This window comes from Ranitomeya variabilis, chromosome 5, assembly GCF_051348905.1.
Source record: "Ranitomeya variabilis isolate aRanVar5 chromosome 5, aRanVar5.hap1, whole genome shotgun sequence".
Taxonomy (NCBI): domain Eukaryota; kingdom Metazoa; phylum Chordata; class Amphibia; order Anura; family Dendrobatidae; genus Ranitomeya; species Ranitomeya variabilis.
In genome coordinates, this window is record NC_135236.1 from 31,229,751 (window position 1) to 31,246,414 (window position 16,664).

At 43.6% G+C, this 16,664-nt stretch overlaps 1 protein-coding gene across 1 annotated transcript; it reads left to right on the forward strand.

The window, feature by feature from the left end:
* Nucleotides 1–493: 493 nt before the first annotated feature.
* Nucleotides 494–16,306, forward strand: LOC143774237 (very-long-chain 3-oxoacyl-CoA reductase-B-like). Its single transcript, XM_077261625.1, has 11 exons — nt 494–777; nt 3,765–3,811; nt 3,885–3,960; nt 4,804–4,914; nt 7,026–7,093; nt 7,270–7,314; nt 7,431–7,465; nt 9,541–9,622; nt 9,863–9,928; nt 13,233–13,382; nt 16,055–16,306. Exons 1-11 carry the CDS (start codon nt 513–515, stop codon nt 16,169–16,171), a joined length of 1,062 nt encoding a protein of 353 aa, XP_077117740.1. The 5' UTR covers nt 494–512; the 3' UTR covers nt 16,172–16,306.
* Nucleotides 16,307–16,664: the final 358 nt, after the last annotated feature.

The window sequence follows — 16,664 nt, forward strand, 5'->3', positions numbered from 1 at the left end:
TTGTCCTGTGCGTTTGGGGGATTTTTTGTAGCGACGGACGGCGTTGATAATTATTGTTCCCATCTGAGTGGGAGTAGTTATATTGCCCTCGCTGCAGTGTGCCCATTAGTCAGTACAAAGTAAGGCAGCCTTTCTGGCGACTAATTATCCTAGGTGCAGTACCCTGTCTGACCTGAGGGTAAGGGGGTGCCAGAGAGCTGCAAGTTCCAAACCGTAACTGGGAAGTGGGATATAGATAAATCCCCTTCAGAAAAAACTGGGCCACTAAACAACCCCGGTTCATGACTTATTGCTGTGAGCAGTGGGGATGATAAAGATATCCTCCCTGGGATCCATGACAGTCACCATGATGCTGGTAAATCTTCTGTCATTTATCTTGGCACCTTCTACTAGAAAGGGACATTGTCCTCTGTGTGAACCTCATCAGAGTCACATTTAATTATTTACCGTGCATTGAGCCTAACTCCACCCTGGTCGCTGGCACGTGCTCCACTACCTGTCAGGGACGACGTATGTGTTGCTGGCTTAGATCTCCAGCTATCAGCTGGAGGTGGGACTATGGAAGTTTACATGCCGATATTACCAGGTGGCATGCACAGAGCAACTACACAAGGGAAGAAATGGAGTGTCTTCTGTCTCAAGGGCTCAACCTGCTGGGACAGCTGGCACTATGCTACCTGGTCACCAAACAGTTATGGATCATCCTAAAAGGATTCAGAGTTCATCTCCTCTCCAGGGTGTGGAGGACAGACCTAAGAAAGTATGGAGGCTGGGCAGGTAAGTGGCATCGAGGACACATGCATGGGCGCTCTACTTCTCTATGTGCCATGGGACTATGTGGGACACATGGTGGAGCGAGGGCTTCACTGTGACAGAATATACAGAAATACTGATAAAAACCTCCTCAGGCCGTTAGTAAGCTTCAGTCCTAAAGTCCCCGGCTTGGAGGATGGACCTGAAAAAGTATGGAAGCTGGAGCAAGAAAGTGGTCGTGAGGGGGGTAAGTCCAACTCGTACGTCGACCCCTAATAATGTGGGAAACAGAGCACTAGTGGTGGGGCGGATATTTTAGCAGTAAAGAGATATAAATAGAGAATGAAAACCTGCTGCAGTCACCAAGGGACCTGCAAACCCAAAGCATCACTTCTAGTGTTTGACATATCCAGCACATGCATGGATGCGATCGTTAACCCTTGTTGAGTCTTTACTGCAGAATAATCTGGGATAAAGATCTGCAACCCCGAAATTCATATGGTCTCTAGGGTGTGGTGAGTCGACTTCTGGGAAAGGCATATCCAACGCATGCATGGGGCCACGGTTTCCCTTTTTCCACAGTATTAGGGTGGTTAGGTGGGACGCGGCCCTTGTCGTGTGAAGGCTTCACTGCAGCAGAATGCAAAGAAATTCTGGATGAAAACCTGCTGCAGACTGCAAGAAAACCGCAACCTCAAAGCTCATAAAGTCTCTAAGGTTGGAGAACAAACCTTGAAAAGCTTGGAGTAGCTGTGAGAATCGATTATGTACATGAGCCATGTACTGAACCCTTGTGATGGGGAGGAATTACTACAGTAGAGCACTGAGCACATAGCAATCCTGGATAAAATCTGCTGCAGGCCACAAGAAAACCCTCAACATTCATATTGTGGAGGACGGACCTTAAAAAGATTGGAGGCCGGGCAGGTAAGTGGCCCTGGGGCTATTCTGAAGATGAACATCCAACACATACATGGGCCCTAAAGTCAATCATGCACAAGAAATGGCAGACATGTTCCCTGTGGTTTAGACTTTTTAACTAAAATTGTAAAGGGTGTGAATATTTATGTGTCATGGATACTCAGTGAAGCAGATCCCACCACTGTTACCACTTTGTCACAGATGACACAGGAGAGATCACACAGATCCCATCTCTGTCACCAGTTGTCAAGAACATGCAACTCCACTGCCTCCAATGGTCAGGACAATCACACAATTGTCTGCCAAGTGATAGACGAGGCTGCGGCTGCTCCCACTACAAGTCTTTCTATTAGCTCAAGGTTACCCCCACATACCTCTCCTTGATCAGCTCATGTGGGATCTGTTTGTGGGATGTGCTCAGCCCTTTTATTTTTATAAGATCCCTAACTTACAGGACATCTTTGCCCCTGCAAGTCCCAGGTGGTAGATATCATCATTAGGTTTCCTGTAACGATTTTATCTTATGATAGAAATTACATATGACATAGATAACATCATCCATCGGTTTGTTATGTTGTAGGGGTTCTAATTGACGTACAGTGATGATAGTGAATGCGTTATATTTGTCCCTTCACTGCGACACTGAAAATATATCTCCCACAAATATGAGATTGATGCGAAATCCCTATATTCATATCTGGACCCCGGAGACAGAGTATCTACAGCAATTGTCCAGTTTTTCTTTGAAGAGGGGAACCTCCTTCTTTAGGAAAGATACTTCTCCCACCTCTGCATAAAAAGATCTCAGCCGTCATGATGTTCCACAGAGAAAAGCTGCTGTTGAAAACTCCTGTTGTAATTACCTGGGCACTGCAGGAGGCCTCTGTTTCAAAGGAGGTTGTAGCATCATCTCTCTCACTATTTCCCCTTTTTTAATTAGTTTCTCTCTTCCTAGCTATAATACATTACACATGTTCAATGTGTAGTCCTACTTCAAAGGAGGTTGGAGTGTCAGCTCTTCAGTTATAATTAGTTTTCTCTCTTCCCCATATTTTTAGTGTGAGGGTGACATGTTACCTCTCTGGAGATGTCTGTATGGATTTTTATTTTTCTCTACGACATTATTCATTCACTTATTTCCTCTTATGCAGACTTGTCTTCCCCTGGATATTCGAGAGATGTCATCTATCAGTTGTGATACATTATGTAACAAGGGGTGTGAATTCTTTTATGGGCTCTGTGTAGAGTTATATAAAGTTTCATCATCTCTCTGGATCCTCCCGATTCTTTGTGATTGTTTTCAGTTAACTCTTTCCTGAAAGTCATGCACTGTTATCAGCTGATCCATTGTCTCCACTCCCTACATCCCAGATTGAGACCTATTCTTAAGGGCAAAATCCAAAGTAATTATTAGCCAATGTGGTATAATTTACTGTTGAGGCCAAATCCGGAGCGCCCGGTGTGTGTCACGGTCACGATTAGACAGTCCTTTGAGGTCACTGTCATTCCTGACATCAGGTTCAACATCACCTGGATGAGGGGAAGGATTTCTGGGGGTGGCCTCCTGCTTTCTAGGCTCATGGCCATGGGGATATATTGTGGAGGGTTTTGTGGTGGAGTTTTACGGCCCTAATCCCCTAATCCAGACTCCATATTATGACATTGTAAAGAGTTCACCAAGTTCTCACACATTAGAAAAGAAACATATATACATACTGGAAAGGGAGCACAAACCTTTGCATGTGCCACTATTTTAACTCCTTATTTATGGTTGCACATAAACCTTTTCATCGTCAAATTAAGATTTACCATGCCGAGTTTCCAAACACTATAATAACAAAAATATCCTGCAAGGGTGCACAAACTTTTGCACACAACACTTTTTGAGAAAGTTTGATATTCAGTTGACCATCGGTGACGGTGATCTACACAGTCACAGGCATTATTGTGGGCCGTTCCTGGGGTTTGTCCATTTTGGTAAATTTGCTGCTGCAAAATTCAGCAAATTCATGGCCAATTTTTAGAGCTGTGAATCCACTCACTCCTAACATCATATTTTTAACTCTGTATTCTTTTCTGATTTTTTTCAGTGGTAACAGGAGCAACAGATGGAATTGGGAAGTCCTACGCTGAGGAGGTGAATGGACACCAGTCCATCTGTAACGTAACTCTCACTTCTGTGTCCTCATACCTCTGTGTCTTCTCCATAGCTGGCCAAAAGGGGTTTCGATATCGTCCTTATCAGCAGGACTCTAGAGAAGCTGAAAAATGTTGCGAAAGGGATCGGTAAGAGATGATTTTGGATTGTTTCTGGAGACATCTAGTATTCTGGAGATATCTGGTATTCTCATAAATAAGATTTCAAGATACAGACACGTAGAGTGACAAGTCATTAATTTCAAAGTCCCATTTCTGTATTTGGAAACCTCAATTAACATGTCTACCACAACATTCCTCTTGACTTCATCTGAAGACTTCATACTTCCCCAAGTCCCGAAAGGATAAATGTATGTCTCCTGAGACTGGTGAAAGATGAACCCTAAATATTGGCAGCATTAATAAGGACTTTTCCTAGTTTGGAAACCTTCTAGATCTTGTCTAGGTATTGTAAACAAGAAGGACAACCCTCCAACCATCATTCTTGCTGCCTATTTCTAGATTCTCATCTTGATCAATATTTAAAGAAGATTAAGAGTCTCCAGATACAAATGAATTGAAAATGGTTTCTATTTAATAGTAGCACAATTAAGGAATTTTTTCCCGTCTTTATCTAGAGACTTTAATCCCATCAGTATAAGAACAATTAGGTCTCCAGATAACAAGATGAAATCTCTAGATGCCTGCAGGATAAAGGATCTAGATGTGGTCAGAATAGATGAGATCTGTGAATAAAATTAACGTGCGTAAAGACTCCAAACACAGAAATTCTCCACACACTGTACTATGTACTGTGATACATTAACTTTCTAGATACCGGATGAATAATAAGATCTACATTAAGGCTGTGAGGATGAGGTTGGCTGGGCATAAGGTCAATAAGGTCTCCTGATTCTGGAGGTGCTCAGGGGAATATTTTATCTTGAACTTAAGAAAATCTTGACTCTTACAAAAGTTTTTAACCTTTTACAGAGGAGCAAACCAAAAGGAAAACCAAAGTAATCCAGTTGGACTTTACAGGTGGACCTGAAATTTATCCTAAGGTTGAGAAGGAGTTGGAGGATCTGGACATTGGCATCCTTGGTAATACCAATCTCCAATGTCATATGTGCACCTTATCTGGCCAGAGTCTTTTACGCTTTGTATTCTGTGTTATGACCATAAACTAAAATTGTGGGGTGGAGTAAAAACTTGGACCACCTCATGAGTCTTCTCCATGGGAATGAATGTCTGATCAGTGGTATTGGGAAACAATAAAATGTAGCTGTACCCAATGTCGTCATTGGATTTGTACAACATTGTAGTGAGTAAACCCAACCTAGAGATACAGTTAGGTCCATATATATTTGGACAGAGACAACATTTTTCTCATTTTGGTTATAGACATTACCACAAGGAATTTTAAACAAAACAATTCAGATGCAGTTGAAGTTCAGACTTTCAGCTTTCATTTGAGGGTATCCACATTAAAATTGGATGAAGGGTTTAGGAGTTTCAGCTCCTTAACATGTGCCACCCTGTTTTTAAAGGGACCAAAAGTAATTGGACAGATTCAATAATTTTAAATAAAATGTTCATTTCTAGTACTTGGTTGAAAACCCTTGGCTGGCAATGACTGCCTGAAGTCTTGAACTCATGGACATCACCAGACGCTGTGTTTCCTCCTTTTTGATGCTCTGCCAGGCCTTCACTGCGGTGGTTTTCAGTTGCTGTTTGTGGCCTTTCTGTCTGAAGTTTAGTCTTTAACAAGTGAAATGCTGCTCAATTGGGTTGAGATCAGGTGACTGACCTAGCCATTCAAGAATATTCCACTTCTTTGCTTTAATAAACTCCTGGGTTGCTTTGGCTTTATGCTTTGGGTCATTGTCCATCTGTAGTATGAAACGACGACCAATCAGTTTGGCTGCATTTGGCTGGATCTGAGCACACAGTATGGCGGCTCTGAAGACCTCAGAATTCATTCTGCTGCTTCTGTCCTGTGTCACATCATCAATAAACACTAGTGACCCAGTGCCACTGGCAGCCATGCATGCCCAAGCCATCACACTGCCTCCGCCGTGTTTTACAGATGATGTGGTATGCTTTGGATCATGAGCTGTACCACGCCTTCGCCATACTTTTCTCTTTCCATCATTCTGGTAGAGGTTGATCTTGGTTTCATCTGTCCAAAGAATGTTCTTCCAGAACTGTGCCGGCTTTTTTAGATGTTTTTTAGCCTTTTTATTCTTGACACTTATGAGTGGCTGCACCGTGCAGTGAACCCTCTGTAGTTACTTTCATGCAGTCTTCTCTTTATGATAGATTTGGATATTGATACGCCGACCTCCTGGGGAGTGTTGTTCACTTGGTTGGCTGTTGTGAAGGGGTTTCTCTTCACCATGGAGATTATTCTGCGATCACCCACCACTGTTGTCTTCCGTGGGCGCCCAGGTCTTTTTGCATTGATGAGTTCACCAGTGCTTTCTTTCCTTCTCAGGATGTACCAAACTGTACATTTTGCCACTCCTAATATTGTAGCAATTTCTCGGATGGGTTTTTTCTCTGTTTTCACAGCTTAAGGATGGCTTGTTTCACCTGCATGGAGAGCACTTTTGACCGCATGTTTACTTCACAGCAAAACCTTCCAAATGCAAGCACCACACCTCAAATCATCTCCAGGCCTTTTATCTGCTTAATTGAGAATGACATAATGAAGGGATTGCCCACACCTGTCCATGAAATAGCCTTGGAGTCAATTGTCCAATTACTTTTGGTCCCTTTAAAAAACAGGGTGGCACAGGTTAAGGAGCTGAAACTCCTAAACTCTTCATCCAATTTTAATGTGGATACCCTCAAATGAAAGCTGAAAGTCTGAACTTCAACTGCATCTGAATTGTTTTGTTTAAAATTAAATTGTGGTAATGTCTATAACCAAAATGAGAAAAATGTTGTCTCTGTCCAAATATATATGGACCTAACTGTATATTAGAAGATGTCTGTGCAGGGTTTGGGTGATAAGTATCAAATCCCAAGTCTGTTATTGCTATAATCATTGGGGTCCTGTTTAGTTTTAGGGGCCCCCTTACTTCTACATAATCCAGTGCCCTCCTTTCTTTCTTCATCTATGATGTCTCCGTCTTTGGCTTCTCTCTTCTTCTTTTGAATTGCAGTTTTGCTTTATGACAAGGTGTGAATGTTTGGCTCTTCGGTTGCAGTCAATAACGTTGGGATGTCCTACAGTCCAGAACCCACCGTGTTTCTCAATGTGCCTGACGTCAGCCAGGTGGGTGTGATGTTGTGTGGGTCTCCTTCCTTCCTACACAAGATGACCTGCATGCTCCCTCAGTCTCAGGATATCCGTGTATATCTGTGGTAGAACAATCCATGTTCTGTCATAACCTGAGACAAATCCAAAACTTATAATCTAATGGGTTGTTCTTTGTTTTTATTTTCAAAAAGAAAGTAACTGCCATAATGAACTGCAACATGATGTCCGCTGTACAGGTAAGAAACAACGGATATGTACATGTGCTCCTCTCCCTGAGGATACAGATGGGAGGATCTATGAGTCTCTGTAGTTGAAGATATCTCAGGCTAAAGCCTTTATTCTTAATTTCCAGATGACCGCGATTGTGCTACCAAAAATGGTGCAGAGGTTGGTGTCCAGGTGTAAATCATTATATTCTGCATTGTGTTCTGCTCTATAAGCCAATTACAAATTAGGCAAAGTTTGACTGACCTCGTCAGGTGGTTGATTAATGAACTTTGGAGATGGCAGTGTGGTTGAATGAAGATCAATCAGACTGTGGAGATGGCAATGTGCTTGAATGACAGTTGGACCGTGGAGATGGCGGTGTGGTTGAATGATGGTGGGACTGAGGAGATGGCGGTATGGTTGGATGATGGTAGAACTGTGAAGATGATGGTGTGGTTGGATGAAGGTAGGACTGTGGAGAATTTGTGGCTGGATAATGGTCAGACTGTGTAGATGGTGATGTGGTTGGATAACAATCGGACTGTGTAGATGGCAGTGTGGTTGGATGATGGTCGGATTGTGCAGATGGTGGTGTGGTTGGATGATGGTCTGACTATAGAGCTGGAGATGTGGTTCGATGGCGATTGGACCGAGTAGATGGCAGCGTGCTTCAAAGATGGTGTGGTTGAATGACGGTTAGACTGTGAAGATGGCAGTGTGGTTGGATGATGGTTGGACTGTGGATATGGCAGTGATGATATCAGACTGTAGAGATGGTGGTGGGGTTGGATAACTATTTTGACTGTGTAGATGGATGGGTGTGTGGTTGGATGATGGTCGGAATGTGGAGATGGCAGTGTGGTTGAGTGATGGGTGGACTGTGGAGATGGTGGTATGGCTGGATGACTGTGGGGACTGTGTAGATTGCCATGTGGATGGATGATATCGGACTGTGGAGATGGTGGTATGGCTGGATGACTGTGGGGACAGTGTAGATGGCAGTGTGGTTGAATGAAGATCAGACCATGTAGATGGCAATGTGTTTGAATGATGGTCGGAACATGGAGATGGCGGTGTGGTTGAATGACGGTCAGACTGTGGAGATGGCAGAGTGGTTAGATTATGTCAGACTGTGGAGATGACGGTGTGGTTGGATAATGGTCGGATTGTGTAGAGGGGGGTGTGGTTGGATGATGGTCTGACTTTGGAGATGGCGGTGTGGTTGGATGGGGATTGGACTGAGTAGATGGCGGTGTGCTTTGACGATGGTGTGTTTGAATGATGGTCGTACTATGTAGATGGCAGTGTGGTTGAATAATGGTTGGACTGTAGATATGGCAGTGTGATTGGAAGATGTTGGACTGTGGAGATGGTGGTGTGGTTGGTTAACTGGGGACTGTGCAGATGGATGGATGTGTGGTTGAATGATGGTTGGAATGTGGAGATGGCTGTGTGGTGGAATGATGAGCGGACTGTGGAGATGGTGGAATGGTTGGATGACTATGGGGAATGTGGAGAAGGCGGTGTGGTTGGATGATGGTTGGAATGTAGAGATGGCAGTGTGGTTGGATGACTATGGGGACTGTGTAGATAGCGGTGTGTTTGGATGATGGTCGGAATGTAGAGATAGCAGTGTGGTTGGATGACTGTGAGAACTGAATAGATGGCATTGTGGTTGAACGATGGGCGAACTGTGGAGATGGTGGTGTGGTTGAATGACTGTGGGGAATGTGGCGATGGTGGTGGTGTTGGATGATGGTCGGAATGTGGAGATAGCAGTGTGGTTGGATGACTGTGACCTGAATAGATGGCGTTGTGTTTGAACGATGGACGAACTGTGGAGATGGTGGTGTGGTTAAATGACTGTGGGGAACGTGGAGATGCTGGTTGTGTTGGATGATGGTCGGAATGTGGAGATGGCGGTGTGGTTGGATGATGGTCAGAATGTGTAGAAAGCGGTGTGGTTGGATGACTGTGGGGACTGTGTAGATAGCGGTGTGGTTGAGTGATGGGCAGACTGTGGAGATGGTGGTGTGGTTGGATGACTATGGGGACTATAGATTGTGGTGTGGTTGAATGATGGGTGGACTGTGGAGATGGCAGTGTGGTTGGATGACTGTAGGGACTGTGTAGATAGCGGTGTGGTTTGATGATAGTCGGAATGTGGGGATGGTGGTGTGGATGTACAATTCTAGGACTGTGGTTGGTTGGTCATTGCCCAGTGAATCTCTCCCACTTTTTTCTCTATTTTTCAGGAGGAAAGGTCTGATAATAAATGTGTCATCACAAGCTGGTGCCCACCCGTACCCATTGCTCAACATATACAGTGCCACCAAGGTAGATCTGCTCTCTAATTTTCCACATTTTTGTTGGCTGAGAGGCGGGGCTGCATAATACTCATTTGCATGTACTGGGGCGTGGCTATAGACATTTCTATGGTAGAAGCTGCCATTTCTCTACACAATCTGCACGGATCAAAGACTTGGGGGAAAATGTCTCTTGATTACACAATAGAATGAGCATTTACTCTCTGGTATCAGCCACTGGCGGCCCTGACCATGTTCTCTTCTCTTCCAGGTGTTCCTGGATTATTTTTCCCGTTCTCTTCACATAGAATATAAATCAAAGGGAATAATGGTTCAGGTAATGTCTGACCCTGAGAATACCGACTGTGCGAGAGGGGCAGCAGTGCTGAGATGGTATCACACAGGAGAGGATTAGATACACAGCTCAGCAGACAGTATCACACAGGATAGGATTAGATACACGGCTCAGCAGTCAGTATCACACAGGATAGGATTAGATACAAGGCTCAGCAGTCAGTATCACACAGGAGAGGATTAGATACACAGCTCAGCAGACAGTATCACACAGGATAGGATTAGATACACGGCTCAGCAGTCAGTATCACACAGGATAGGATTAGATACAAGGCTCAGCAGTCAGTATCACACAGGAGAGGATTAGATACACAGCTCAGCAGACAGTATCACACAGGATAGGATTAGATACACGGCTCAGCAGTCAGTATCACACAGGATAGGATTAGATACAAGGCTCAGCAGTCAGTATCACACAGGAGAGGATTAGATACACAGCTCAGCAGACAGTATCACACAGGATAGGATTAGATACACGGCTCAGCAGTCAGTATCACACAGGATAGGATTAGATACAAGGCTCAGCAGTCAGTATCACACAGGAGAGGATTAGATACACAGCTCAGCAGACAGTATCACACAGGATAGGATTAGATACACGGCTCAGCAGTCAGTATCACACAGGATAGGATTAGATACAAGGCTCAGCAGTCAGTATCACACAGGAGAGGATTAGATACACAGCTCAGCAGACAGTATCACACAGGATAGGATTAGATACACGGCTCAGCAGTCAGTATCACACAGGATAGGATTAGATACAAGGCTCAGCAGTCAGTATGACACAGGATAGGATTAGATACATGGCTCAGCAGTCAGTATCACACAGGATGGGATTAGATACAAGGCTCAGCAGACAGTATCACACAGGATGGGATTAGATACAAGGCTCAGTAGTCAGTATCACACAGGATGGGATTAGATACACGGCTCAGCAGTCAGTATCACACAGGACAGGATTAGATACAAGGCTCAGCAGACAGTATCACACAGGATAGGATTAGATACACAGCTCAGCAGTCAGTATCACACAGAATAGGATTAGATACACAGCTCAGCAGACGGTATCACACAGGATAGCATTAGATACACGGCTCAGCAGTCAGTATCACACAGGATAGGATTAGATACACGGCTCAGCAGACAGTATCACACAGGATAGGATTAGATACACGGCTCAGCAGTCAGTATCACACAGGATAGGATTAGATACAAGGCTCAGCAGTCAGTATCACACAGGATAGGATTAGATACATGGCTCAGCAGTCAGTATCCCACAGGATGGGATTAGATACACGGCTCAGCAGACAGTATCACACAGGATGGGATTAGATACAAGGCTCAGCAGACAGTATCACACAGGATAGGATTAGATACACGGCTCAGCAGACAGTATCACACAGGATAGGATTAGATACACGGCTCAGCAGACAGTATCACACACGAGAGGATTAGATGCACGGCTCAGCAGTCAGTATCACACAGGATAGGATTAGATACACGGCTCAGCAGACAGTATCACACAGGATAGGATTAGATACACGGCTCAGCAGACAGTATCACACAGGAGAGGATTAGATTCACGGCTCAGCAGTCAGTATCACACAGGATAGGATTAGATACAAGGCTCAGCAGACAGTATCACACAGGATAGGATTAGATACACGGCTCAGCAGTCAGTATCACACAGGATAGGATTAGATACACGGCTCAGTAGACAGTATCACACAGGATGGGATTAGATGCACGGCTCAGCAGTCAGTATCACACAGGATAGGATTAGATGCACGGCTCAGCAGTTAGTATCACACAGAATGGAATTAGATACACGGCTCAGCAGACAGTATCACACAGGATAGGATTAGATACACGGCTCAGCAGTCAGTATCACACAGGATAGGATTAGATACACTGCTCAGAAGACTGTATCACACAGGATAAGATTAGATACACGGCTCAGCAGTCAGTATCACACAGGATAGGATTAGATACACGGCTCAGCAGTCAGTATCACACAGGATAGGATTAGATACACAGCTCAGCAGTCAGTATCACACAGGATAGGATTAGATACACGGCTCAGTAGACAGTATCACACAGGATAGGATTAGATACACGGCTCAGCAGTCAGTATCACACAGGATAGGATTAGATACAAGGCTCAGCAGACAGTATCACACAGGATAGGATTAGATACAAGGCTCAGCAGTCAGTATCACACAGGATAGGATTAGATACATGGCTCAGCAGTCAGTATCACACATGATGGGATTAGATACACGGCTCAGCAGACAGTATCACACAGGATGGGATTAGATACAAGGCTCAGCAGACAGTATCACACAGGATAGGATTAGATACACGGCTCAGCAGACAGTATCACACAGGATGGGATTAGATACAAGGCTCAGCAGTCAGTATCACACAGGATGGGATTAGATACAGGGCTCAGCAGTCAGTATCACACAGGACAGGATTAGATACAAGGCTCAGCAGACAGTATCACACAGGATAGGATTAGATACACAGCTCAGCAGTCAGTATCACACAGGATAGGATTAGATACACGGCTCAGCAGACAGTATCACACAGGATAGGATTAGATACACGGCTCAGCAGACAGTATCACACAGGAGAGGATTAGATTCACGGCTCAGCAGTCAGTATCACACAGGATAGGATTAGATACAAGGCTCAGCAGACAGTATCACACAGGATAGGATTAGATACACGGCTCAGCAGTCAGTATCAGACAGGATAGGATTAGATACACAGCTCAGCAGTATCACACAGGATAGGATTAGATACACGGCTCAGCAGACAGTATCACACAGGATAGGATTAGATACACGGCTCAGCAGACAGTATCACACAGGATAGGATTAGATACACGGCTCAGCAGTCAGTATCAGACAGGATAGGATTAGATACACAGCTCAGCAGTATCACACAGGATAGGATTAGATACACGGCTCAGCAGACAGTATCACACAGGATAGGATTAGATACACGGCTCAGCAGACAGTATCACACAGGATAGGATTAGATACACGGCTCAGCAGTCAGTATCACACAGGATAGGATTAGATACACAGCTGAGCAGACAGTATCACACAGGATAGGATTAGATACACAGCTGAGCAGACAGTATCACACAGGATAGGATTAGATACACAGCTGAGCAGACAGTATCACACACGAGAGGATTAGATGCACGGCTCAGCAGTTAGTATCACACAGGAGAGGATTAGATACACCAGATATAATGACTCTCTCTTTGCCCACAGTCAGTGATGCCCATGGTTGTTTCTACAAATATGGCCCATAATTTACCCAGCAATCTTCTAGTGAAAACGGCCCCTGACTTTGTCCGCGAGGCTCTGAACACGGTGGGGCACACGCACCGCACCAACGGCTGCCTCTCCCACTCCATCCAGGTAATGAACTATGATTGCAGCTCTGGAGGTGACTGAGGTAGAATACATGATGTGCAGCAATAAAGTAACAATAAATATAAGTAAGATTACATACAGATTGTTATAATGGTATTTCCTGAGAAAATTGAACTGTAACCCCTTCACTGCCAATGTAACCTGCGCTGCAGTGGGAACATGGAATCCCAGTGATGTATAAGGGTGCCCCTAGTGGTCACACAGGAGTATTTGTGTTCTCCACCATGAAGAGATCACACCGGAGAGATTATGCAGAATCCCAATTGTCAAAGATTGACACCGGAAGACCACACAGATCCCACCGCTGTCACCAATTGTCAAAGATCACAGCATGGGAGGTCGTGCAGATCCACTCACTATTATCTTTTTGTCAAGAATAGCTCTCTGCAGCCCCCTATCATCCGGACAATTGCGAGATTGACTAACAATTCACGGAGGAGGTAGAAGGCTGTTTGTACCAATAGGCTGATTATTGGAGAACTAACAGTGAGCGTATGGTACATACATCTCCGATTCCAACACTTGAAATATGAATATGTTTACACATTCCCAGTATGATCACTGCAAATTCCACGATAACTCAAGAACTACTCGCTACCACCACGAGTCATTTATACAGGCCGACTGAACTCCTTATTTCTGGTGGTGTAGGGTATCGGGGTGCGGTTTACAGAACAAAAGGAACAGAACTATTAGATTTTATATTTAATCCAGAACAATAGCCAGTGTTTATAAAAATATGCAAAAGATTTTACAAAGGGGACAAAACAGTACAGAAAATGCAATTACATAAAATAAACAGGATTAACAAAAGAAACTTACTACCTTAATGACAGAGATGGCTCAGAGATTATCGAAGGAGAGCACTTCGATTGGAAACGTCCAGTGAATGGGATCGTGCATCACTGATATTTATCTCTGCAAGAACCCAGATCATATTTTGCTTTGTCCTTTTATCAGCACCTAAGTATCTTTTATCAGCCATCCAGGATCTTATGAAATTCTCAACATTAGCAGTATCTTCACTCCTAATGCTGGCAGGTGTTCGACATCGCCGCTTTTCTTTTTATCGTGAGTTTACCTTTCCATAGATAGTAAACATGACATGCCTGGTGTTAGTTAAATGGCCACTATTGATTTGGGGCTTGTAGGCAGGTGTCACAGTCATGAAAATATGCATATTCTTTCCTGATTAATACTGAAGTTTGAGATGTATGTCCCATCAATATCAGATCTATACAAACCCCAATATTCATAACTTTCCAGCATTGCCCCAGTGGCTCGTAGCAGGTGTAATTTTTCCCTGAAGGGAACAATACTTTCCTTTCACCTCAGGATGTCTTTCTTGGGGACAACTAGACTTTTAGGCTGAGTTCACACGTAGCAGAATTGCCACGGAAATTTCCGCAGCAGTTCTGCGCCTCCTGCTGCGGGTATATCGCATGCAGAATTTGCATGCATATACCCGCAGAAAACTAGCGTTTTGCAAGCATAATTAGCTTGCAGAGTGCTAGCGTTTTCCAAGCGATCTGTAGCATCGCTTGGAAAACTGTTTGACAGGTTGGTCACACTTGTCAAACATAGTGTTTGACAAGTGTGACCAACTTTTTACTATAGATGCAGCCTATGCAGCATCAATAGTAAAAGATAATGTTAAAAATAATTAAAAAAAAGGTTATACTCACCTCAGCGGCTTCCGTTCCTAATGCTGTGTGTTCAGGACCTTCCATTGACGTAGCGGTCACGTGACCGCGACGTCATCGCAGGTCCTTCACACACACCTCGGAAGCCTCTGAGAAGGTCGGGCCGCCAGAAGGTGAGTATATCGCTATTTTTTTATTTTAATTCTTTTTTTTAACACTTATATGGTGCCCAGTCCGTGGAGGAGAGTCTCCTCTCCTCCACCCTGGGTACCAACCGCACTTGATCTGCTTGCTTACCATATGGTGTGCACAGCCCCGTGCGGGAAGTAAGCAGATCAATGCATTCCTATGTGTGCAGAATCGCCGCGATTCCGCAATTTTAATGAACATGCTGCGTTTTTTTCTGGGTTGCGATTCCGCTCAGGAAAAAGATGCAGCATGTGCACAAAAAATGCGGATTGCAATCTGTTACATAGGATGCTTAATGTTAGCGTTTTTTTCGCGGTTTTATAGCGTTTTTATAGCGAAAAACCACGAAAAAAACGCAAAAAATCTGCTACGTGTGCACACAGCCTTACACTTCTCTGTCTTAACGTAAACACGTATCCCTTTTGTTATCTGGACCTGAGAAAAGAGCTTTCCTGTCTAATTACCTGTACTCTCTAGAGAATCTTGGCTTCAAAGGGAGCTTGAATAATTAACTATTCATATCTTATTTGGTTTCCTCACCCCATGGCTATTCATGATTTGCCCAATTTCCCATGTCAGTTGTGCAATTCTACTACTAAGATACTTAGAACGTAAGCTCTTTTTCCTAGTGTAATTCTATGTTTGAGAGGAGGAGGGAGGGAAGTGAATGCCCCCTAACTTGAGAGGCTTTAGGGATCTTAATATTTTCTATGACATTTGGTATAACTATTACTATGAGGCTCCCCCCAAATATGGACACTGTCACATCATGACAATACAAGTGTTTTGCGAAGAATCTTCTCACTTTATGACTTCTTCTTTCAGAGCTACTTTATCAACAATATTATATCGGACACCCTCCTAGCCTCCAAACTGATGGAAAACATCGCCAAGTCGGCCAAAAAACCAATGGAGAGAGCAATACGACAAAAGAAGCAGTAGAAGAAGCTGAGGATGGTCTACCAAATACTGACCCCAAATTAATGTGATATAAAGAGGAAGAAATAGATATTTTCTTAAGAAATGATTGTAACTTTCATTATACAGAATAAAACTACTTTAATATTGCTCCTATGTGCAAGAATATAACTACCATAATACTGACCCTATGTGCAAGAATATAACTGCTATAATACTGCTCCTATGTACAATAATATAACTACTATAATCCTGCTCCTATGTAGAAGAATAAAACTATTACAATACTGCTCCCTATGTACAAGAATATAACTACTATAATACTGCCCTCTATGTACAAGAATATAACTACTATAATACTGCCCCATGTACAAGAATATAACTACTATAATACTGCTCCTATGTACAAGAATATAACTACTATAATACTACTCCTATGTACAAGACTATAACTACTATAATACTGCTCCCTATGTACAAGAATATAACTACTATAATACTGCCCCTATGTACAAGA